Source organism: Mytilus edulis, chromosome 3 (genome assembly GCF_963676685.1).
Source record: "Mytilus edulis chromosome 3, xbMytEdul2.2, whole genome shotgun sequence".
NCBI classification, from domain to species: Eukaryota; Metazoa; Mollusca; class Bivalvia; order Mytilida; family Mytilidae; genus Mytilus; species Mytilus edulis.
In genome coordinates, this window is record NC_092346.1 from 54,800,772 (window position 1) to 54,823,968 (window position 23,197).

The following is a 23,197-nucleotide window of genomic DNA, read 5'->3' on the forward strand; positions in this document are numbered from 1 at the left end:
ATCAATTCTAAAGCAGATAAATATACCAAATTACATGTAGAAACTTATATATAAATCCAATATTAGGCAATACCATTCTGCCAAAAAAAGGTCCATGTTAGTAAAGAATATCATTGTAACTGTCTATGTATACCATCAAGTCATTGCAACATGAAGAATTCCTGTTCAAGATGAACAATTAAACCCGACATTATGACCTTTACTCGACACATAACCATGTTTCTTTGGACCAATTGGGCTAAAAGATTATACTCTGAGGTTTAAATAAAACTGACTCTTTAATTCATTTCATGATTTTAATATTTTCTAGAATCTTTTATGAAGCATACTTTACTAAAATTTTACACAAATATAAAAAATTCTACTTGAATTTGTACTTAAATTATAAAGTATTAACAAAATCATATTGTACAAAATACTGTTTACTAGTATATGTTATAAATGCTGTTATCCCAACAGAACTACATCACAATTTTTCTTTACGGTTTCAACATTAATGATCCACATTACATATTTAATGTAAAAAAATAGAAAACTGGCTTTGGAAAGGAAAAAAAGGTCCTGTACATGCATGAAATATTTGCCACTGTAGTGACTGGATGTCAAGCAACCAACAATCAATTGATGAAGAAAACTTGAAAGATTTTTTTTTTAAATCTGGATAATCATAATTTTAGTGAATATGGCCACTATTGTACATTAAATTGAAATACAAGTTTTAACAAATACTTGTGGTAAAATATTTAAATGACAAACAATTTTAAGACTATTTTAGTGATAACAACTGGTTTGCTGGCCTGTAAGTCAATTTAGGTGATGGGAATAAGAAGTAACTTTTTTTCTAAAGTTTTAAGGGCCAAAAAGAGGTGCATACTATGTATGACTGTATTTTATATAGACCATAGGACTGTATACCATAAATGCATATTTTTTTATTTTCCTTTATTTTGTGCAAAATACATATTGGAACCACAGAAAAAACCTGATAAGTCTGTTACCATTCTATCCACCGTGAAATTGTTTTTCTAACAAAAATTTGACTGATAATATATATGTAGATTATGGTTTGCATATGTTCAAACCCTTGTCAAATTTATTTTGAATAATTTTATCAAATCAGTCAAACCAAAAATAAGTAACTGAACAACTTTGAGATTAAAGAGCTTCATAAGTGCATGATACAGAAGTCTTGAACTCTTTATAAGATCGAGAAGAATATTTTGAACAGATAGCATAGGAACATCTACATTGAAAACTTTACTATAGTAACTTTAAAGTTGTATCTACTATGGATTCATCATTTTTCTAAGGACACTAATTTTTGTGAATTTTCTAGGGATAGGTATATTGAGATTTCAAATGTCCAATAAAAAACAATTTTTTACAAGGCTTGCCAATCTAATCAAGGAAAATTGCACGTATTGGTAGCCTCGAAAATAAACAAAATCCACAGTAAATGGATCCCAATATAAATGCCTTACAGTATTTCTGATAACATTTATTCAACATGCACATCTTCATTTCACACATCTATAAATGCCAATGCAAATGCATACCAAATTTTATTAAATTTCATCTGTTTAAACTGTAAGTTTCCTAAAACAAGTGTTGATAAAATCATAAAAACCTGCATTTTATGACTAATGAAACTAAATTTGAAAACTATTTACAACTGTTAGCATTTCTATAACAGACAAAAATATATAACATTTATATAAGTTAGTGTATTTTTAATGAGAAAAATACATATTGGATTCAATAAATGCCTGAACATATTAACTAAAATGGTTGACAATTGCTAACATATAGATTTCATTAAACAAAACAAAAACAAAAAATATAACTTAACAAACAGGTTTATAATTCTGATGAAAAATAAAACAATAACATAAGTTAGGATTTATTAAAGATCATTAAAGCCACATCACAAAGTACAGACCGAAGAATTTTCTTTCAACTGGTGATAATTGTATAGATTAAAGAACTTTAGCTATTTATTGGAGGGGGAAAATATAATAATATGTACATCTAATTTCAAGTCTTGCAGACCAGTCTGAATTTAAACAATTATTTCAATCTGCACTCAGTACAAATCATACATAATGTCTTATTTCTCAGATCCATTCCTACTCTATTCTTATTTCGAAATGAAAAATATCATTTATATTACTTAATGTGTAATTCAAATTTTGGACAAAAAATGAGGCCTCATCATACCTTTGTTTTAGATGAAAAAATACTAAACACTTATTTCATTACTATTTTTTATAATGTATTAGTACAAATTGATCATGTTGATAGAATATGAATGACAGCTGAGATTATAAGTACTACTTTATATTCTCCTAACAATATTACAACGTACATACATGTATGATAATGAAAGACAAATGGCATAAAATAATGATTTCATTTTAATTATCTTCAGTTTTACTGTGACTTCGATACTTTCTTGAAGCAGTTTTATTTTTTAATCTTTTGAATCCATTTTGCTGGCCATTAACTTCAGGTTCATTATTTTTGGGACCTTCACCATTTTCTACATTTTCAAAACAGTCTGAAGACGCACTAGCCAAGGATTTTGAACACGATGGCTGATTTTCTGCTTCATGCAAGTATGGTCCCATATCCTCTGCACTGTTTTTACGTTTATTATTTTCTTCACATTTTGAATTTTCAGTTAAATTTTCACATGCTGCATTTTTATGAATACTGTTTTTCTCGTTTTCTTCTAAACTTTCAGTATCATTTATATCTGAATCACTATTTAAAGCACTATCTCTCAACAGTTTTAATCTTTTTAACTGTAAGCGATTTCTCTGTCTATGAGCAGACAGCATATTTAGTGAGTGACCTTGAACTTGTTCCCTATTAGTAGAACTCTCACTTGCTGTGTTTTTGTCTTTTTCACTGTCACTAGAATCTGAACTGTATGTGACCAAAGGTCTCTTTCTTTTAGTCTTTCCATTAAGTTTTCTTTGCTTGCATCTTTCTTTTATCAGCTTTTCTATAATCTTCCCACCTTGAAGAGAATTATTTTCAGGGTCTGAATCATTGTCCGAACTACTGGAAATCTCACTGTATTGGTCAGCATGACCATCAAGAGACCTAGAATTAGCAGCACTAGCAAAGGTCACAGAAAAAGAATTAACAGATGAATCCTCCTGACCATTTTCTTGGTTAAGAGTACTTGAAGTTCTGTTTTGTGTAACATGCCCTGGATCATGACTATCTGAATCTGAGAAATCAGAATCGTGTATATTTTCAATTCTATCCAATAATTCTCCATCACTACTAGCAAAGTCTTCACTGGAACTGAACCCCTCCAGTTCTCTTTGTACTAATGAATCAAAGAAAGCTAGCATTCGAGGATCTTCCTCTACTGATTGGCTGGAATAATCATGTGTCATCACATGACCAGTTTGTAATACAAGGTTAATATATTCTTCATGTGAGTAAGCAGGTCTAACTGAATTCTTCTTGACAGAATGGGAATCTATTCCTCCTTCTGATGTCGGCACTGGAAATGGACTCCATACCTGTGAAAAGTTAGTAATCAGGTAAAGAACAAAGTAAGCATTCAGCTCATTTAAAACCTTATCCAAATTATTTTAGCTACTGAGGATTCATATATTTGGTGGTTCCAATTTTCATAGATTTAAGTAGAATTGTATTTTCATGGATATTGAATTTCATGATTTTGCCAGTTTGCATGAAAGCCTATAGAAAATTCATACTTTGTTGAATAAGGTTAATATTTACCCACAAAATAAACAAAAATTGGTTTCCCATACAGTAATGAATAGACAGTATTTAATATGGCAACTGTGTTAATTAAATTATCATGTGAACCATATGCTCCTCTACTCCCTTGAACCAAGCAATCTAAACATTAAATTTAACATAAAGCATGAAGAATTTATATATTAAGTTTAACTGAAATCAATTCAGTGATTATGAAAATAATGCAAACTGCTAACAAATCAGTTTTATACAACTGATTCCCTGAATGTATGAACATTGTATTTATGAGGATAAAAAAAATACATCAAACGCTGTCTCATGTCCACTTTGCCTATTAGGTAAGTGGTTGCAAAAAAAGTTATTTAAAGCTCTGACTAATAGACAGAAGATGTCCTCTAACTGGGACTAACAGTTAAACAGCAGGGATACCAACTTATAGACAGAAGATGTCCTCTAACTAGGACTAACAGTTAAACAGCAGGGATACCAACTTATAGACAGAAGATGTCCTCTAACTGGGACTAACAGTTAAACAGCAGGGATACCAACTTATAGACAGAAGATGTCCTCTAACTGGGACTAACAGTTAAACAGCAGGGATACCAACTTATAGACAGAAGATGTTCTCTAACTGGGACTAACAGTTAAACAGCAGGGATACCAACTTATAGACAGAAGATGTCCTCTAACTAGGACTAACAGTTAAACAGCAGGGATACCAACTTATAGACAGAAGATGTCCTCTAACTGGGACTAACAGTTAAACAGCAGGAATACCAACTTATAGACAGAAGATGTCCTCTAACTGGGACTAACAGTTAAACAGCAGGGATACCAACTTATAGACAGAAGATGTCCTCTAACTGGGACTAACAGTTAAACAGCAGGGATACCAACTTATCTTATAGACAGAAGATGTCCTCTAACTGGGACTAACAGTTAAACAGCAGGGATACCAACTTATAGACAGAAGATGTCCTCTAACTGGGACTAACAGTTAAACAGCAGGGATACCAACTTATAGACAGAAGATGTCCTCTAACTGGGACTAACAGTACTAGTTAAACAGCAGGGATACCAACTTATAGACAGAAGATGTCCTCTAACTGGGACTAACAGTTAAACAGCAGGGATACCAACTTATAGACAGAAGATGTCCTCTAACTGGGACTAACAGTTAAACAGCAGGGATACCAACTTAAAGAAATGCACTGTCACTTCAAATGAAACATCTTTGGTTTTGATTTGAAATTAACGATTGGAATTTTGAAAACAAGGATTGAAATTAATTATAAAATCTGTCATTCATTAACAATTATTTTTTAATAAAATTTACCTTGATAGATTTTTCAACACCAGAAGATAAGATCAGATGATTGGCTGCATTAAATCTCACTTGATTTACAATAGATCTATGTCCCTGTAATACCATGTGTGCATCGTTTACAAACTGCCCTTAAAAAAAAGATAATCTTTCAAAATAGGCTGCTTTATGTAAAAATCATACAGTATTCAATTCAAAATATGGCTGTATCGATCCTTGATAAAAAGTTAGTTGTTGAGATTATTTTAAATGTAAATTTTAACTAAAATATGGAATATAGATTCTGGCTTCTCCTTTTATCATAATATTTATTGATTGATTGGTGTTTGGTGCCACTTTTAAAACTAAAAAAAAAAGAGCTATTTCATGGCATTTATAATTATTATTGTTGGAGGATGCTGGAGTGCCCAGATCGATAAAATGGTAAAAAGATCAGCAAACCTATATTTAAAACTTGATGCAGTCTTAATACCACTTCAAGAAGTTTCTGGCCTTTTTCAAGACCAAGAACATTCAATAAATACTATTTCTCTTTTATTTCAATTATCATAATTTTGTCTTATGCATGTTCGTCCATTATCAATTCTTTTCAAAGGCAATGTGTACCAAAATATTTCTGTATCAAAGTATTAGGTTAATGTTACATCCCTTAAAATTCATAAAGACAAAAATCAAATTTGTAATCAACGATTAAAAGTTCTTTTAAGCATCATTCCTGACTTACTTTTTGATAAATCATCAGGTATCTTCCACATGTATAGATTACAGTCATCAGATCCAGACAGTACATACTGTAAAAATGGAAAAAAATAAATGCAAGGCATAGAGAAATGCAAATTTTAAAGTCCTTCTACTTATTGAAATATAATGCTAAATATGAAACTAAGGCCATGGTCACCTCACATATATTAAATATGCACCTTTAACTCACTAATTTAGCTATGACAATAAGGTTTACAACCAAAGCCAATTGTAATCAACTTCTTAAACAACTGGGAATTTTTATAATATTACATTTAAAGACACATTTTTGAAAACTTGGTAATTCAAAACATTTTCTATTCATTCTCATTTAAATAAACCTAACTTATAAGTATAATATTTGATGAATATGGGAAAGTGCCTACAGTTTATATAGACAGAAGATTAATCTTAAATACTTCAAACCTTCCAAAAATTTGGGGCACAATCAACCAACTTAATATTTACCTGATCTCTATCTCCAGCAAATGAGCAGCTTTTCATTGTACAAGAGTTGTAATATCCAGCATGGTCAAATTCACATAGAGGAAAGGGACTTTTTATGTCATATAAAACTGGAGGAAGACGTCTTCTTAGTGCTAACAGTCTGTCTCCCATCTTACTGATACAGACACTCATACAACTCTGCTGTACTAAACCACTACCATATCTCAATAAACAACTGAAAATAAATTATCATACTTAATATATTAAAAGAAATGTTTTAATCATTTTCAAGTGTTATATTTCCTTGTTATATTAACAAGTTACTATTTTCATGATTCACCTGTAGTTATGAATGACAAGTTTAGTAAACTATTTGGTCATCCTATAGGCTATAAGTAGATGTAACTCATGAAAAATATATGGGGAATGTGTCCATGGGACACAGATGATGCCTCTACTTGCATATCATATAAAGCTATAAAGGGACATAACTGAAGAACAGTAAAAGTTACACTACCTAAATTTTTACTAGATCTGAGTTTTGTGCTTAATAAGTAGTGTATAAGTTTCATAACATTCAGTTGAGGTAAACTTAAGTAAGAGAATAGAAATGAAGTTCAGCTATTTTTCCATTTGTAAAAGAGCATTACTTCAGAACAATAATAATGGCACCACCAAAATTCATACTTGATCTGTGTTTTATGGTAATAAGCAATGTGTGTAAGTTTCATAACATAACACAACAATGTGATACCAATATATGATTGCCTTTTTTTTTGTGGTTGTAAAAAAATCACAGAAATTGAACAAAATTTATTACACAAAATCTCTAAAGATTACCTTCCAGGTTTCCTTATATCCCATAATCCAATGCCCTCTTTAGCATTAGCTGTTGCAAGCAGACGTGGTTCTACTGGGTTATATGCAACTGCATGCATCGATGAAGTGTAATTTGCCAAACAGAATGGTTCTGTAAGAAAAACATGACAACTTTATTATATGCATTCAATAGTTCATCAAAGAAACTAAAAAACAAGTATTATCTAAATAAAGACATCAGTATTTACGACATTGGCTTGTATTGTGCACATTTAATGGCAAATCAAAGCAAATGCCAGAAATTCATACAAAGTGGCACTGAATATTTCAAAGCATACTTGATATTTACGATCATCAGCCAAAATATAAGACACTTTTAGATTTTTAAGCCATAAGACCATATGAGAGGCCAAACACATGACCTTGTTATTCCTTCTCCTTTTTATACGAAGATCATCTCTTACTAAGTTGAGAATCTGGACTCTTTGTCAAAATGAGAATTATAAAAAATATAGAACAGAAATAAGGAATGTGTCAAAAAGACAACAACCTGACAAGATTGTTAAACACTAGTTCTCCGTTAAAGCGCCCAACGTCAGAGTAAAAAATGATAAAATATAAATTGCAGCAAAACTTGTTTATAAAGAACATAGAACATCTTCATAGTGTATTCTATCCACCCTATAAATTTTAGCATGTAATGTTCTACCGTTAATTTGTAATGATCGAGACAGTTTAGATGAAAAAACAATAAAAAAAAACATTTAACGTCATTTTATTTCCTTTGACGTCGTGATTTTCAATGCCAAAATGCTAAAAAAAAAATATTAATTCACGTAAACTTTTATTTCTTTTTTCTTGTTAGCTGAAATTTAAGTATGATATTCAGTCATGTCTGCATTATTATTATATATATATCATGTATATATAAGTTTTTTTTTATCTCATTAACACAAATTAGGGTGATAAATCTTCAAAAAGTTTTTTCTGTGCGAACTTGTACGATAAACAATCGACTCAGCATATCAGTCTTGTACAAAGCAAGATAAATAATAAAATCGTATAAACATGCTTTCAACACGAATACTCATATAATTTGCCACTGAATCCTCCTCCTTTTCGTCATCATCCTATTTACCAATCTGTGTTACCATGAATTATAATTGATGTGGTCATATTGATATCGAAAACATATATATAAATCAACTGTTTTAATTTCAAAATGCACAAGTATGGCGTATAACGCATGAATTTCTTGCTTTGAACTGTTTTGAAAAATTTCTTCGAAGCCGAAGCACAACCCTTGTATGATCTTGTATCTTTGATAGGTTACTTCCTTTGATATTCCTTAATACCTTTTTGTTCTATGTATTGCAAATTTGAAAAAAATAGGAGAGACGAGAAGTTTCTATTTATTCTACTAATAAAGATAGTCGGCAAGATAAATTCGTGACACAGTGTTTAGTGACCTAATACGATATATACAGGGTCAGTAAATTCCATATGAGGTTCTATTTTCGCTCAAATCCCTTATGGAATTTTCCGACCCCGTATTTATTGTATAAGGTCACTAAGGGAGCTACCATTTGATTTTTAGGGGGGGGGGGGGGGGGGGGTTAGGATGAAAAATGTTGTCCTGCATTTTTTTTTAGTTGTAATCTCTGTCCTGCCTTTTTATTTTTCACTCTATTCAGTCCTGCCTTTTTTTATTGGTTTATCCTGACTTTTTTTACCTAAATTGTCATTGCCTTTTTTTTTTTGCAAAGTGTCTCATCCTGCCTTTTTTTTTACTCAAAACTCCTGTCCTGCCTATTTTTTTCAAATTTCATCCTAGCCCCCCTCCCCCCCCCCATAAAAATCAAATGGTAGCTCCCTAACACACTGTGTAACTTATAATATCTGACTAGAATTTAAACGAATCACTTATTTGAAAAGGTTTACACTTTGTATATTAATACAATTTTAGAGGAGATATGATTTTTTGATTGATGTTTTCTGAACGTACAGTGACAAATATTTCATGCAGATTTATGACCGGGAGAAGAATATTCAAAAAAAAAATAAGATGTTACATGCGTTGTCGTTGATAAAGAATTTAAAAAGGTTCAATAAAAATATATAAAAAAAACAATGATGAGAGAGACACGACAAAAAAATTATCCAGCAAAATATAAAATATTAAATCATTATTCATATATATTTTATTCATCCTCTTTGGTGGTTAGTTGTTGACTATTAATCTCGCAACTTTGATTTGTAGACAACCAGTAACGACCACAGTTTCTTTTTGTAGATCCTCTTATACTAATATAACAGTGCATCGTATTCCGTTTGAATATCATATACTTTTTTTTTAGTTATTTGAAATAATTCAAGATATAGGAGGTGGTTTATAGATTAAAAAATAATTTTGAAACTTAAGAATATGGTGAATTGAAAATAACAGAAATAAATGATTTAAAGATTAATGAAACTTTACGTTTTCTGCATATTAAATTCATTATTGACAATATTCTAGTAGATCATTTCGAAAGAAACGTTGATCTTTCAAATTGGTTGTAAACGCTACTGGTCAAATGAAATAAGCGATGCAAATTTTATACATTCATATAAGCATCATTGTTTTTCGCCAAAATCACGATCTTGCATGAGTTAACTTTCATTTCGTTTCCTATTGTAGGCAAATTTAACCTTACATTGTTCACGTGCATTGCGTCAGCAATTATTTAATTTTATTCACCTGAAAAAAAAAATAGTTCGTGACAGATGTCAGATCACGATAATCCGATAAGCAACAAAATGATCTGCAATAGTGGCCGAAAAAAAAAAACAAGTTAGAAATTCCATGCGTCCGAAGCGAGCACTATTTTTGATTTATCTTCATCATTTACGCCCAGCGACAAGTATTTTGAAATCCAAAGATATGAAAGAATAGAGAGTTGATGAGCTATATGCCGAAAATGACACACAAAAAATATTCAAATCAGTCGAATGTAACATTGATTGATAGAGTATAAAACCATAGGTATCTTTCTAATTCCAAAATATATAAATTGACCATTGATTGGAATTGTAAGGATTTACAGAACCAAAACATTGTCATAATTCGTACGTCTTAAATTTTCATACTGATGCTCGAGGACGGAAGACATTGTCTTCAATATTATAGGGTATAACATTTTTAGCTCACCTGGCCTAAAAGGCCATGTGAGCTTTTCTCATCACTTGGCGTCCGTCGTCGTCGTCGTCGATGTCGTCGTCGTTAACAATTTTTCAAACATCTTCTCCTCTGAAACTACTGAATGGATTTGAATGAAACTTAACATGATTGTTCCTTAGTATATCCTGCACAAAATGTGCGCTTCGATTTTTGATCCGTCAAAAAACATGGCCGCCGTTACTTAAAATAGAACATAGAGGTCAAATGCAGTTTTTGGCTTATATCTCAAAAACGAAAGCATTTCGAGCAAATCTGACATGGGGTAAAAATGTTCATTAGGTCAAGATCTATCAGCCCTGAAATTTTCAGATGAATCAAACAAACCATGATTGTTGGGTTGCTGCCACTTAATTGGTAATTTTAAGGAAATTTTGCAGTTTTTGGTCACTATCTTGAATATTATTATAGATAAAGATAAACTGTAAACAGCAAAAAAGATCAGCAAAGTAAGATCTACAAATAAGTTAATATGACCAAAATTGTCAATTGACCCCTTAAGGGGTTATTGTCCTTTAATGACAATTTTTCACAATTTGTTCATCATATTTGCTAACTTTAAAAAATCTTCTCCTCTGAAACTACTGAATGGATTTGGTTAAAACTTAGCATGGTTGTTCCTTAGATTATCCTGCACAAAGTGTGTGCTTTGATTTTTGATCCGTCAAAAAACATGGCCCCCGTTACTTAAAATAGAACATAGGGGTCAAATGCAGTTTTTGGCTTATATCTCAAAAACGAAAGCATTAAGAGCAAATCTGACATGGAGTAAAAATGTTCATAAGGTCAATATCTATCAGCCCTGAAATTTTCAGATGAATCAAACATCCAATTGTTGGGTTGCTGCCACTTAATTGGTAATTTTAAGGAAATTTTGCAGTTTTTGGTCATTATCTTGAATATTATTATAGATAAAGATAAACTGTAAACAGCAAATATGATCAGCAAAGTAAGATCTACAAATAAGTCAATTTGACCAAAATTGTCAATTGACCTCTTTAGGAGTTATTGCCCTTTAAAGACTTTTTTCACAATTTGTTCATCATGTTGACTTACTTTAAAAAATCTTCTCTTATGAAACTGCTGTATCAATTTCAGCCAAACTTAGGCTAAATGAGTTTCAGAGTTTCAGAGTATCTAGTATAAATTTTATATTTCATTTCCTTGTATGTCAAGAAACATAGCTCCTATGGCTAAAATAGAACATAGGAGAAAATTATTTTTTTTTGCTTTTGAAGAAAATAGGACGATTCAAAGAACATTTAAATAAATTGAAAAGCCAAAATAATCATTGATGAGAGATTAAACCAAAAAAATTCAGGTGAGCGATTCAGGCTCTTGAGAGCCTCTTGTTTTAGTACCAACACATATTAAATATATTTCATTATTCACCAAAAAATTGATTGATAAGCAATGTTTCTTTCTATATTTTGTTGGACAGATGAGTAATCAATGATAAAATCGTTTTGGTGATCAAATTTTTATTTTATCCGATTTCTCTTAATGTCGGTTAGCTACCGGTACTGTCACTGTTATCAAACTGAACGTTCAGCTCCTCATTACCAGTACCTCGAATCACAAGGAAAATATGATGAAATATACCTCATATCATCTTTACTTTTGTTTATGATCCCAGCTATCCAACTTATTTCGAAGAATTTGAAATACTTTTTTTTTCTCCAAGTTTTATACTTATTTCAAACGTGGTATCATTTATGCAGTACAGTGACAGAATAAAAAAGAGGGGCTATACGGAGAAGTGTCGTCATACTTATGTTGTTGATACAGACAAGACAATATATATTGTCAAAATTTTATATACGGAATTTTTGAAATGCAGGAACTGAACCCAAGAATTTTACAGAGAAGGGCATATATTTCTAACTGAATAGAGAAAAATGGCCAAAAGAATTACAGAATGCAGAAATGTAGATCTCCTCCCCTAATACAGACCGTAATATATATATAGAATTGTGACGGATAGTTTTGTTTAATCTATATCTTACTCCTTTTAATTCCGAAAAGAATGTTGTACAAGGTGTTGTTAATTAATGTAACGGAATTTATATCGGGCCCTTTCAATCGATGTCATACTTTCGATGAAAGCTAAAAGCTTCTCTGCTTGTGCAACACGAAAAAAGAAAGAGCAATGTTTATAGCTTCTTGCAATTGCATACTTGTTAAATCGTATTGAATTCGGTATCAAATTTATATTAATCATAAAGCTTCATATCTTGAATATTGAAAACAGGTATAAATTATTTACATGCATTACGATTGATATAAAAACATCCGGTTCGTTTTTTTTTTTTTCTTCATCTAGATTTGAGAAAGAAGCAACTTTGTTGCACTCAAACAATTATGGACCAAACAATAGATTTATAAAAAATGTTACATGTTGTCTTCTTATGTCGTCTGGATTACAATATATTATTGATTTGTAAGTGATATATCCGCCATCCATTATAACTATCTAATATGTTTATTTGGCACGCCATACTCGATAAAAGTGCGGACGTGATAGAAAGCACTCTTTACCAAAATATCAACGGAGATTACATTCCACGGAGGTTACATTTCGACGATTTCGTCATTTATGAACCATAATATGTATATTTAAAGATCGGAGTTAAACTAAAATTTAATGTTGACATCCATATCGATCTGTTGAATGTGAAATTTGTTTTCATAATTTATGTTTTTTTAAGAATTGGCCATTCCACGGAGATTACACGCTTAACAAATCTCTGCAGTTTTCAACTTTGCTTCGTTTTTCAGACTGATGTAACTTGGAATAAATGACCATTGTTATAAACAACATTATTTATGGTAACCTTATGATCAAATTTAACTCATATTACACTCTATACTGTACTAAATATTTTGTCCTGCTTGGTCTTTTATCCATCAATGGTCATCAATGGAAATTTCAGCTTTTCGAAGAAAACATTATGGACGGCCAGTACGATCACGATCGTTGTGCAATATGTACTAAACTTTATAAAAATTAAAAATATAGATAATAAAGAATTCTAAAATTCTCAAATATAAGTATAACAAGCTACGGGTATATAACTGGAAGTCGTTGGGTTTGCTTTCTTACGGAGGGACAAAATAACGTCATAAAATGGGCGCTTTAACGGAGAACCAGTGTAAAGCTGTTATCCTTATGCTAGCAAATTACTTTTTTGGTTGGATTGCTTGCTTTGTTTGTTTAAATGTTAGCTCAAGCATTGTAATAAAGATTGACATCTTCAAACAATATATATAGGCATAATTAAACATAGAAGTATCATGTTTAAATTTTATTGGAAGTTATTCCAATTACAATTGAACACTATACAAACAAAGCCAGCAAACTAACCAAAGTCTTGATCTACTTGCATTTGGAAATTAGCTCTAAACAGAATAATTACCTGTACTAGCTGGTTCTCTTATATCAAACACTAAAATCCTTCCATCATCACAGGCACTGGCAAACACATTGACATTGTTAGGGTCTGATGTCAGTCCATACACTGCATCATCATGCATGAACACATCTAAGGTGGCACCACTAGAATAGATTGGAGTTTTCATTATGTTTCTTTTACATCTTTATACAATAAATCTGAGGATGTAGCATTTAGATGCAGTAGCCATTTTTTTTTTTTTTTAAATGTGAGACAATTAATTTTCAAACAGATATTTTGTTGATATTTCTGTCATTATGGCAGTATGAAACTTAGATTGTAATTTCTGCTGTCTTCTTCAATGCTGATTTTGTGTTTTAACAATATGGAATTTTTTACATTGTGTGAGCACTTGTTCACTGCTGGATGCGCTATAAGGACCATTTTTGGATACAGTGTATTTAACTGATGTCTTGTGTTTAACCATTATCACCTTTCAATTGCTCAATGTAGCATCAATCAATTTATAAACATAATTTTTACAGCCATTTGCATTGAGTGTGTAAGCACGGGTAATATCTTTGGTTCTCTTGCTTGTTAGGTTAAGTAAATTATCCTCCTTTAAGAGTAGACTAGTCCAACAGATAACCAATCTACTGTGGATTCATTAATATTCGTTGGATATCAATTTTCGTGGATTTCGTGGGTACTAAGGAACCACGAATTCAAATATTCAAGGAACTACATATTTTGTAAAGGATTGTATGCAGACTTGGTAAAAACCATGAAATTAAATATCCACAAACAGCAAGTTTTCCTCAAACCACAAAAATTGGTACACACGAAAATAAAAAGTATTTGTCTGTCTGCTACTTTAAAAGGAGGGTAACTTATAATGAATTCACAGTTCAGCTAACAAGCAAGCTAACTAAACATATTACCTTTATCCACACATTCAATGCAATCGGCTGTAAATGTCTGATCAAAATTTAATAGTTAATCTTTATATTTTCTCCCAATCTTGAGAAAGAAATCAAAATTTCAAATGAAAGTTTAAGCTTTAAAATGTTTTCTGCTGTGATTTTATATTTTTTTAATATTTTATTTATAAAGATCATTCATACATTTATTGTTGTTTTTGTTTTACTGTTAGATTCAGTATCTAAGACAAAATCAATGTATGATAATCAGTATTTGAAAAAGTTTTAAATCAAGCCATGAAATTATATACATTTTTAATTACCTTTCAATGTCATGCACAAGGACTTGTTCATCATTACCTAAAATATAAATAGAATGATTTGTTGCTTTACTTGTTAATTTGGTACCCAACACTTTCACTAAAATTAATTTGGCTCGTTTAATTTTCATAAAATTTTGTTAAAGTATTTACTTTGACCCTTTAACAAAAATATAAAAATATGAAAAATTTTGAACCAACCGTTTTGCCAGAAAAAATACACTGGTTATATAGCAATTTGACAAACACCAATTTTGATCATTGAGAAGCTTAATATTCTTTTTACAACACAACGTAATTAAAATGTTTAGCTGACTTTACAGAGTTATCTCCCTGTAGTGTTAGGTATCACCTTAATTTGCCGTTTCAAAATCTAAAGGACTATGGAGAATCTCATTGTTTGTACACCAAATGAAAATAATGTTATGTTATTGGTTCAATTTCCATTGTTTATAGCGTTTTAAACCAATCACAATGTTTTGGTGTTCGCTTTTGAAAATATAACCCAGAATGCATTAGATTTTGAAACGGCGAATTAGGAACACTGTTATAAGGTCAAGCATGCAGACCTGAATGTTTACTTTTGAATAATTTTAAACAATTTTACAGAGTTCTGAATACCAGTAGATGTGATGAATTACTAATATAACATTGTCTTTTCTATCAAAATTCAGTTTTTAAGCAATCAAGTGAAAAAAGTAATCACTGCTAAGTATCAACAACACTGCATGTATCAAATGAGATAAATTTGTATGAAAGGAAATTCATTATGTATAATATATTATTTATAGCTTTATGCAAATCTATGCAAAATTTAGAATACCGCTTTAAAAGGGATAAGAAACTGATGGGAATTGAAAAAGAGAGAGGGAATAGACCATTTTTTCAACTGATCACTTTACATAGGGAAGAAGTGATACTGTCCCTGAATGCATGCATGATGTTCACTAAAACCAAAGGTTTCGACCAAAATGCAAAAAAATCAAAAGTGGTCTGGTGACGAAATGACAATTGGAACATGTCAGTATCTATCATCATGCATCTGTGAGACACATATTACATAAGATTTTATTAGATGATCACAAACTCTGTGTAATTAAAATGAGAATGCCAAAGATATAACAACCCGACAAAAAAGCAGATAACAGTTGAAGGCAACCACTGGATCTTCACTGCAAAGAGAAAATCCAGCACTAAGAGGTGGTCCTCTAAATAAAAATGTGAACTAGTTCAGTGGTAATGGACGTCGTAAACAGCTCCAAAACATATAAATGAACTAAAATTATAATAAAACCAGATGCTCCGCAGGGCGCAGCTTTATACGACCGCAGAGGTTGAACCCTGAACGGTTGGGGCAAGTATGGACACAACATTCAAGCTGGATTCAGCTCTAAATTTGGATTGTGATTAAATAGTTGACACAGCATAGGTTTCTGACACAGAATGAATGTGTTCTAATGAACTTAAAATTTTTGTTTTCTCTTAGAGCAATTCACTATGCTGTTGAATATTAATCCTCTCAAAAAATGTTTGAAGAAATTTTCTTTTTTATTTATGAAATTTCAAATGAGAAAAATTGAACCCAATTTTTTTAATCACATCCCCCTTTCCCTTATTCCAAAACTAATCTCAATTAAAATTTCTAATGGAGTTTGCAACAATAACTACTCATTTAAATACATCATAAAATATTAAGATGTAAAAAAACTGCTTGTTATCACTGAATGGTAAAGATTATTTTAATTTATCAGTTGGTAGTAAAAAGTGAATATACATTGTATATTGTATATAACAAAGATTTAAGTTGATTCTGGACAAAGAAAGATAACTCCAATTAAAAAAAAATCTTGCTATTGCACAATATTTTGCAATTAGATATTTCTTGCTTACTATTCTGGACAAAGAAAGATAACTCTAATTAAAAAAAAATTTGCTATTTCACAATATTGTGCAATTAGATATTTCTTGCCATTGAGCAATACTGTGCAAATGAAAAGACTTGCTATTGCACAATACTTAATATAATAATTTTAGATCCTGATTTGGACCAACTTGAAAACTGGGCCCATAATAAAAAATCTAAGTACATTTTTGGATTCAGCATATCAAAGAACCCCAAGATTTCAATTTTTGTTAAAATCAGACTAAGTTTAATTTTGGACCCTTTGGACTTTAGTGTAGACCAATTTGAAAACAGGACCAAAAATGAAGAATCTACATACACAGTTAGATTTGGTATATCAAAGAACCCCATTTATTCAATTTTTGATGAAATCAAACAAAGTTTAATTTTGGACCCCGATTTGGACCAACTTGAAAACTGGGCCAATAATCAAGAATCTAAGTACATTTTTAGATTCAGCATATCAAAGAACCTAACTGATTCATTTTTTGTCAAAATCAAACTAAGTTTAATTTTGGACCCTTTGGACCTTAATGTAGACCAATTTGAAAACGGGACCAAAAGTTAAGAATCTACATACACAGTCATGACAGTTAGATTCGGCATATCAAAGAACCCCAATTATTCAATTTTGATGAAATCAAACAAAGTTTAATTTTGGACCCTTTGGGCCCCTTATTCTGTTGGGACCAAAACTCCCAAAATCAATACCAACCTTCCTTTTATGGTCATAAACCTTGTGTTTAAATTTCATAGATTTCTATTTACTTATACTAACGTTATGGTGCGAAAACCAAGAAAAATGCTTATTTGGGTCCCTTTTTGGCCCCTAATTCCTAAACTGTTGGGACCTTAACTCCCAAAATCAATACCAACCTTCCTTTTGTAGTCATTAACATTGTGTTTAAATTTCATTGATTTCTATTTACTTAAACTAAAGTTATTGTGCGAAAACCAAGAATAGTGCTTATTTGGGCCCTTTTTTGGCCCCTAATTCCTAAACTGTTGAAACCAAAACTCCCAAAATCAATCCCAAGCGTTCTGTTGTGGTCATAAACCTTGTGTCAAAATTTCATAGATTTCTATTAACTTAAACTAAAGTTATAGTGCGAAAACCAAGAAAATGCTTATTTGGGCCCTTTTTGGCCCCTTATTCCTAAAATGTTGGGACCAAAACTCCCAAAATCAATACCAACCTTCCTTTTGTGGTCATAAACCTTGTGTTAAAATTTCATAGATTTCCATTCACTTTTACTAAAGTTAGAGTGCGAAAACTAAAAGTATTCGGACGACGACGACGACGCCAACGTGATAGCAATATACGACGAAAAATTTTTCAAATTTTGCGGTCGTATAAAAAATACAAGACTAAGGCCAGGGGCTTCTGACTCCAAACAGGTGCAAAAGTGTAGGGGTGTTTAACATGTTTTGTGAAATATCAGCCCTCCCCTATACCTCTACTCTAGCCAATGTAGAATTTAAAGAAACACACAGCAAAATGCACAGTAAAACTCTGAGTCTGATGTGAGAATAGGTAATAAAAGAAACTAAGCAAAATGACAATGATACATAATAATGATACATAAATATGTTTGATACTTACCACCAGAAAATATCTTCTTGTTGTCATGATCAAAAGCAATACAGAAGATGTTACTATTATGTTCTCCTTTCATTATCTTAGGAGAACCTATATCTGACAGGGCTTTCTCTACGTTCCACATTAACACTCTTCTGTCATCACCACCTTGAAATAAAAAAAAAAGTAACCTTTAATTGTGTAATGCGTATTCAAGATACATTTTTGTATTTGATGTACAATGTATCAAGCAGTTTTCCCATCAGCTCCAAACTAGGAGGTTAAAAAATTTATTTATGTTACTTGACAACATCAATGGTTGTTTTTGCAATTAAGTTTATCAAAAGGTTGTAGGTATTCCAAATGGCACACTGTGACACATTTCATCTCTCTTATTGCACTCTATAAAGCAAAAAACTTTTGTATTTAACATGTACATTCTTAAAATTCAGTCTGGATTTAAATTTTTTTAAGATATCAGTAGTAATGTCAAACCTTAAAAGAAATTTTATAAAACTTGCATAGAAACTTGTTCATGAACTAGAGAAAAATAAGTATAGAAGAAAAAGAAGGAGAATGGCATGTCATCCAAGTCACAATTTTTAGGCGCAAGATACATGCATGTTCATATACATGTAAAATGCCTAAAAGTAGATTTGACAAACACCACTTAAAATAAGCACAAATTTCAAATAGCTTTTTCATCAAGAGAAGATGTAACAGAAAAAGAACTCAAAGACAAGTGTAAGATGATAGGAACTTATCCAACTATGCAGAAATAAATATCACAGAAAATGGAGTAACCAAACTACTGAACTGTTAAACTTAAACATACACAAAGCTGCGGGGCTACATAATATAACACCTAGAATTTTGAAAGAACTGTCCTCTGAGATATCACCCATCCTAACTCTGATAATTAAAGAGTTGTACAATACCGGGGAAGTACCACAAATATGGAGATCAGCAAATATATGTCCCATCTTTAAGAAAGGTAAAAAAATTGAAGCAGTGAATTATAGACCTGTGTCACTGACTTGCATTGCCTGCAAACTAATGGAACACATTGTCACTAGCAACATCATGGCTCATGATGACAAATACAACATCTTAAATCCCTTACAACATGATTTCCGTAAAGGACTGTCCTGCGACACCCAGCTAGTTGAATTCATAGATGACGTCTCCAAAAACCTTGATCTAGGTCAACAAACAGATTGTCTAATTATGGATTTCAGCAAAGCATTCGACAAAGTGTCCCACAGCCTACTAACACACAAACTTGACCATTATGGTATAAAAGGGCAGACCAACATTTTGATCCAAATTTTTCTTAGAGACCGGAAACAAGCTGTAGTTGTAGAAGGAGAATCATCAGGATACATAGATGTAGAATCTGGGGTGCCACAAGGTTCAGTATTAGGCCTCAGCTAGTTCCTATATATATTATATCAATGACATGCCAGAAAACATCAAATCAACTGTAAGATTATTTGCAGATGACACTATTGCATATCTTACTATAACATCAGATGTTGATGGACTCCACCTTCAAGACGACCTTAATAAACTGGCATTATGGGAACAAACCTGGAAAATGAGTTTCCAACCTGAAAAAGGTAATGTGCTTACTTTCACTAGAAAGAGAGAACCAACCATAAACAAATATGTACTCCAAGGCCATGAACTTCAACATGTGACAGTAGCCAAATATCTAGGTGTTTCTATAACGTCAGATATGAAGTGGAGTGGACACATTACAACCATCTGCAAGAAAGCAAACAACACTACTAGCTTCCTCAAAAGAAACCTGAATATTCGAAACTCAACACTAAAAGAAAGAACATATAAAGCACTAGTGCGACCGATCGTAGAATATGCCTGTACGACTTGGAATCCCTATTTAAAGGAGGATATTCACCAAATTGAGATGGTTCAGCTAAGGGCTGCAAGATGTGTTGAAAACCGATACCACAACACCTCATCTGTCACAGACATGCTAGAAAAATTAGAATAGGCATCACTCGAAGAACGAAGGAAAAAATCAAGATTAGTATTATTACACAAATAAAATTGTACATGGACTAGTCAAAGTAGATGCCTCTGATAGACTAATTAAACCAACAAGACTTGGTCGAAACATGCATAGTGGTTCCTTCCAAATACCATGATGCAGCACAGTTGCACAGGGAATCATTCTATCCAAGGAGTATACGAGACTGGAATGCCCTACCCACCAATACTGTCATGGCTAAGAGTCTTGAATCATTCAAGACTGAATTAACTGATTAATCTATATCAGTTTGATTTTACTAGCACAATATTATTTTTCTTGTACAGCACCACTTGTCTGTTTTTGTGATATTTTTTTTAATTTTGATAAATTCCTTGTAAATTAGCGTATGCGCAAACTGTAGTTTGACCAAAAGTGGCAGAATAATCAGAAATGATGACGGCCACCAAACGGCAGAAGCAGAAACACTGTTGAAGAAGACATCCTGTTTGAATTGTAACTGTTAAAGTTGATTTCGTGAGTCCATGTACCCCCCCCCCCCCCCCTTGGAAATTCTTGGCTATGGGACTGCAGCCCTGAAAGGGTCAATCCCAAAATCCCGAGCTTAAAAACACCCGATCATAAGGCCCGATAAAGCTCCTATCCCCCTCAATTTATAATCTACCAAAAGGGAGGTTTGGCACCCTGCAAGCGCCCACCCCATCCCCTCCCCCTAAATCCACCTCTGAAGAAGCAGTCACAGGCGAAGACATAGGGTGTTCTGTAAGAACATTGAACAGTTTTAATTATATCTGGATTTGGTAAACACTTCTTTCTAAGACAAAAGATAAAAGGGGCATAACCACTGAACCAGTATAGTCTAGTCACTATAGTATAATACTGTAGACATGAATTAAACAACAACAAATACCTGAAGACATAAATTGTCCTCCTTGGTGTGAGAACTCTATTGCATTTACACATCCATAATGTGCTTTAAGTTCTCTCTTGAACAAGTTTTTTGCTAAGCTGGTTCTGTGCCTCATAAATTTGTCTGATGAAGTATTTGGTTGAGTGTTACCAATTTCTCTTCTTCCAATAAAGCCAATCGGATCACATGCTGAAGATAAACAGTTTTGCCTGAAACTTCTGAATGCCATTTTTGACAATTTTCAGGCACATACGTCAAAGTATCGATTCTACTCAGAAATAAATATGCATTCCTTTCCGGAGAGCCGACTTGTCATCGGTTATTTACTAAATTATTTCCCCTGAAAAAAATACGCAAATTAATATGATATTAAGGTAAACCCCGAGGATCCCGCAATCTCCCGCCAAATTTCGGGAGTTTTCTTCTACAGCTATGTATAAATATAAATATGTTGAAATAACTATTTTTGAGATTTTCGCCATCGGTCAACCCTTTTTTTGTGTCACTGGTATTAAAAAAATCAAATTCTCTTTGGAAAAAAAACCCACTTTTAATACCGTTATCAACCAATCAGTCTAGCCTCAGGCAGCACTCGCACCCGCAAAGTGGAAATTAATTGCTAGTTGCAAAACTTGTTTCCCAATCCACTATAAATAAATATGTTTAAACTAATCTAGCCTAAACAAAGAAAAGTTAACTCACAGTGCCGTTTGAATAATCCCATAAAAAGGGTGATGATCTCCGGCACTCCAGATTTATGACTAGTAGTGGCATCAGAGACATATAGTATCCGATATGTCTCTGGTGGCATCAATAAATTGAATATGTCAACCAACTCGTTTTAGCGTTCATAATTTTTATTAGATGATGACTTCACTTCAGTTCGACGGTTTGTTCAATATGTTTCCTGTAAGCAGCAATCCTCTGACTAGAAAATCCTAATATGAAACGCTTCTCTGAAATACCGGATTACCTGGGAGATGTATACTCCATGTGCAGGTGCTGGTTGAATTTTGCTACACCTAAGTTGATAGTCATCAAAGTTTGAATTATTTTGTGAGAGGATATAATCTATATAGCGTAATGTGAAGTTAAGTTAAGTTATAGTTGTGTTTTTTTTTTTTATTATTCATGAGAAGCTTCTGTATTTATGAATTCCGCATCTCAATTGTGTATAAATGATCGAGTAGACAAGAATAGGAGCACAATAAGGACCCATAGTATTACCGATTATTTTCTTAAAAACACATCCTTTTTAAGAAAAGTAATATCGATGTTGACTTGTCAATAGACAAATCAGTCGTCTTGATGATTTCAGTCTCAGAGAAATAAAAATGTATGGCAAATTTTATTCATACATCGAGCCAGAATTTTATACTAAAACAAATACCGTATGATTTCATTACACGGAATATGAACTAAATTTGCTCATATTATATGTTCATATGATTTTAAAAATCCAAAATTCTAGCCATGCACAAGAGTGATCAAGTGAAATAACCCAATTCAAAGTTGTACTTGCATGTGTAACTTTAAATGATGAATATTTTAGTACCTTGCCGTGTTCTAAGCAACACATACATGTGCGGATCATACCGTGAATGACTTTGTTCAATTTTTATCTACTAATTATACCCCCGCTTTAAAAAAGGGGGGGTATACTGTTTTACCTCTGTCTGTCAGTCCGTCCGTCAGTCCGTCCGTCCATCAGTCCGTCAGTCCATCAGTCCGTCAGTCAGTCCGTCCCATGAAACTTTCGTCACATTTTTCTCAGGAACTACACATCCAACCTTTCTGTAATTTGGTATCAACATTTACTAGAACACACCCGCGAAATCGCGGGCATTCAAAGCGTAGTTTCAAGTAT

At 32.2% G+C, this 23,197-nt stretch overlaps 1 protein-coding gene across 1 annotated transcript; it reads right to left on the reverse strand.

Annotated features, from left to right (window-relative positions):
• Window positions 1-1,709: 1,709 nt before the first annotated feature.
• On the reverse strand, window positions 1,710-21,722 carry LOC139516867 (DDB1- and CUL4-associated factor 5-like). The gene is made up of 9 exons (XM_071307245.1): window positions 21,331-21,722; window positions 18,431-18,574; window positions 14,928-14,964; window positions 13,709-13,848; window positions 7,097-7,226; window positions 6,278-6,491; window positions 5,793-5,859; window positions 5,081-5,199; window positions 1,710-3,539 (listed from the first exon to the last, which is right to left on the reverse strand). The coding sequence occupies exons 1-9, from the start codon at window positions 21,557-21,559 to the stop codon at window positions 2,415-2,417; spliced, it is 2,205 nt and encodes a 734-aa protein (XP_071163346.1). The 5' UTR covers window positions 21,560-21,722; the 3' UTR covers window positions 1,710-2,414.
• Between the last annotated feature and the right edge of the window lie 1,475 nt (window positions 21,723-23,197).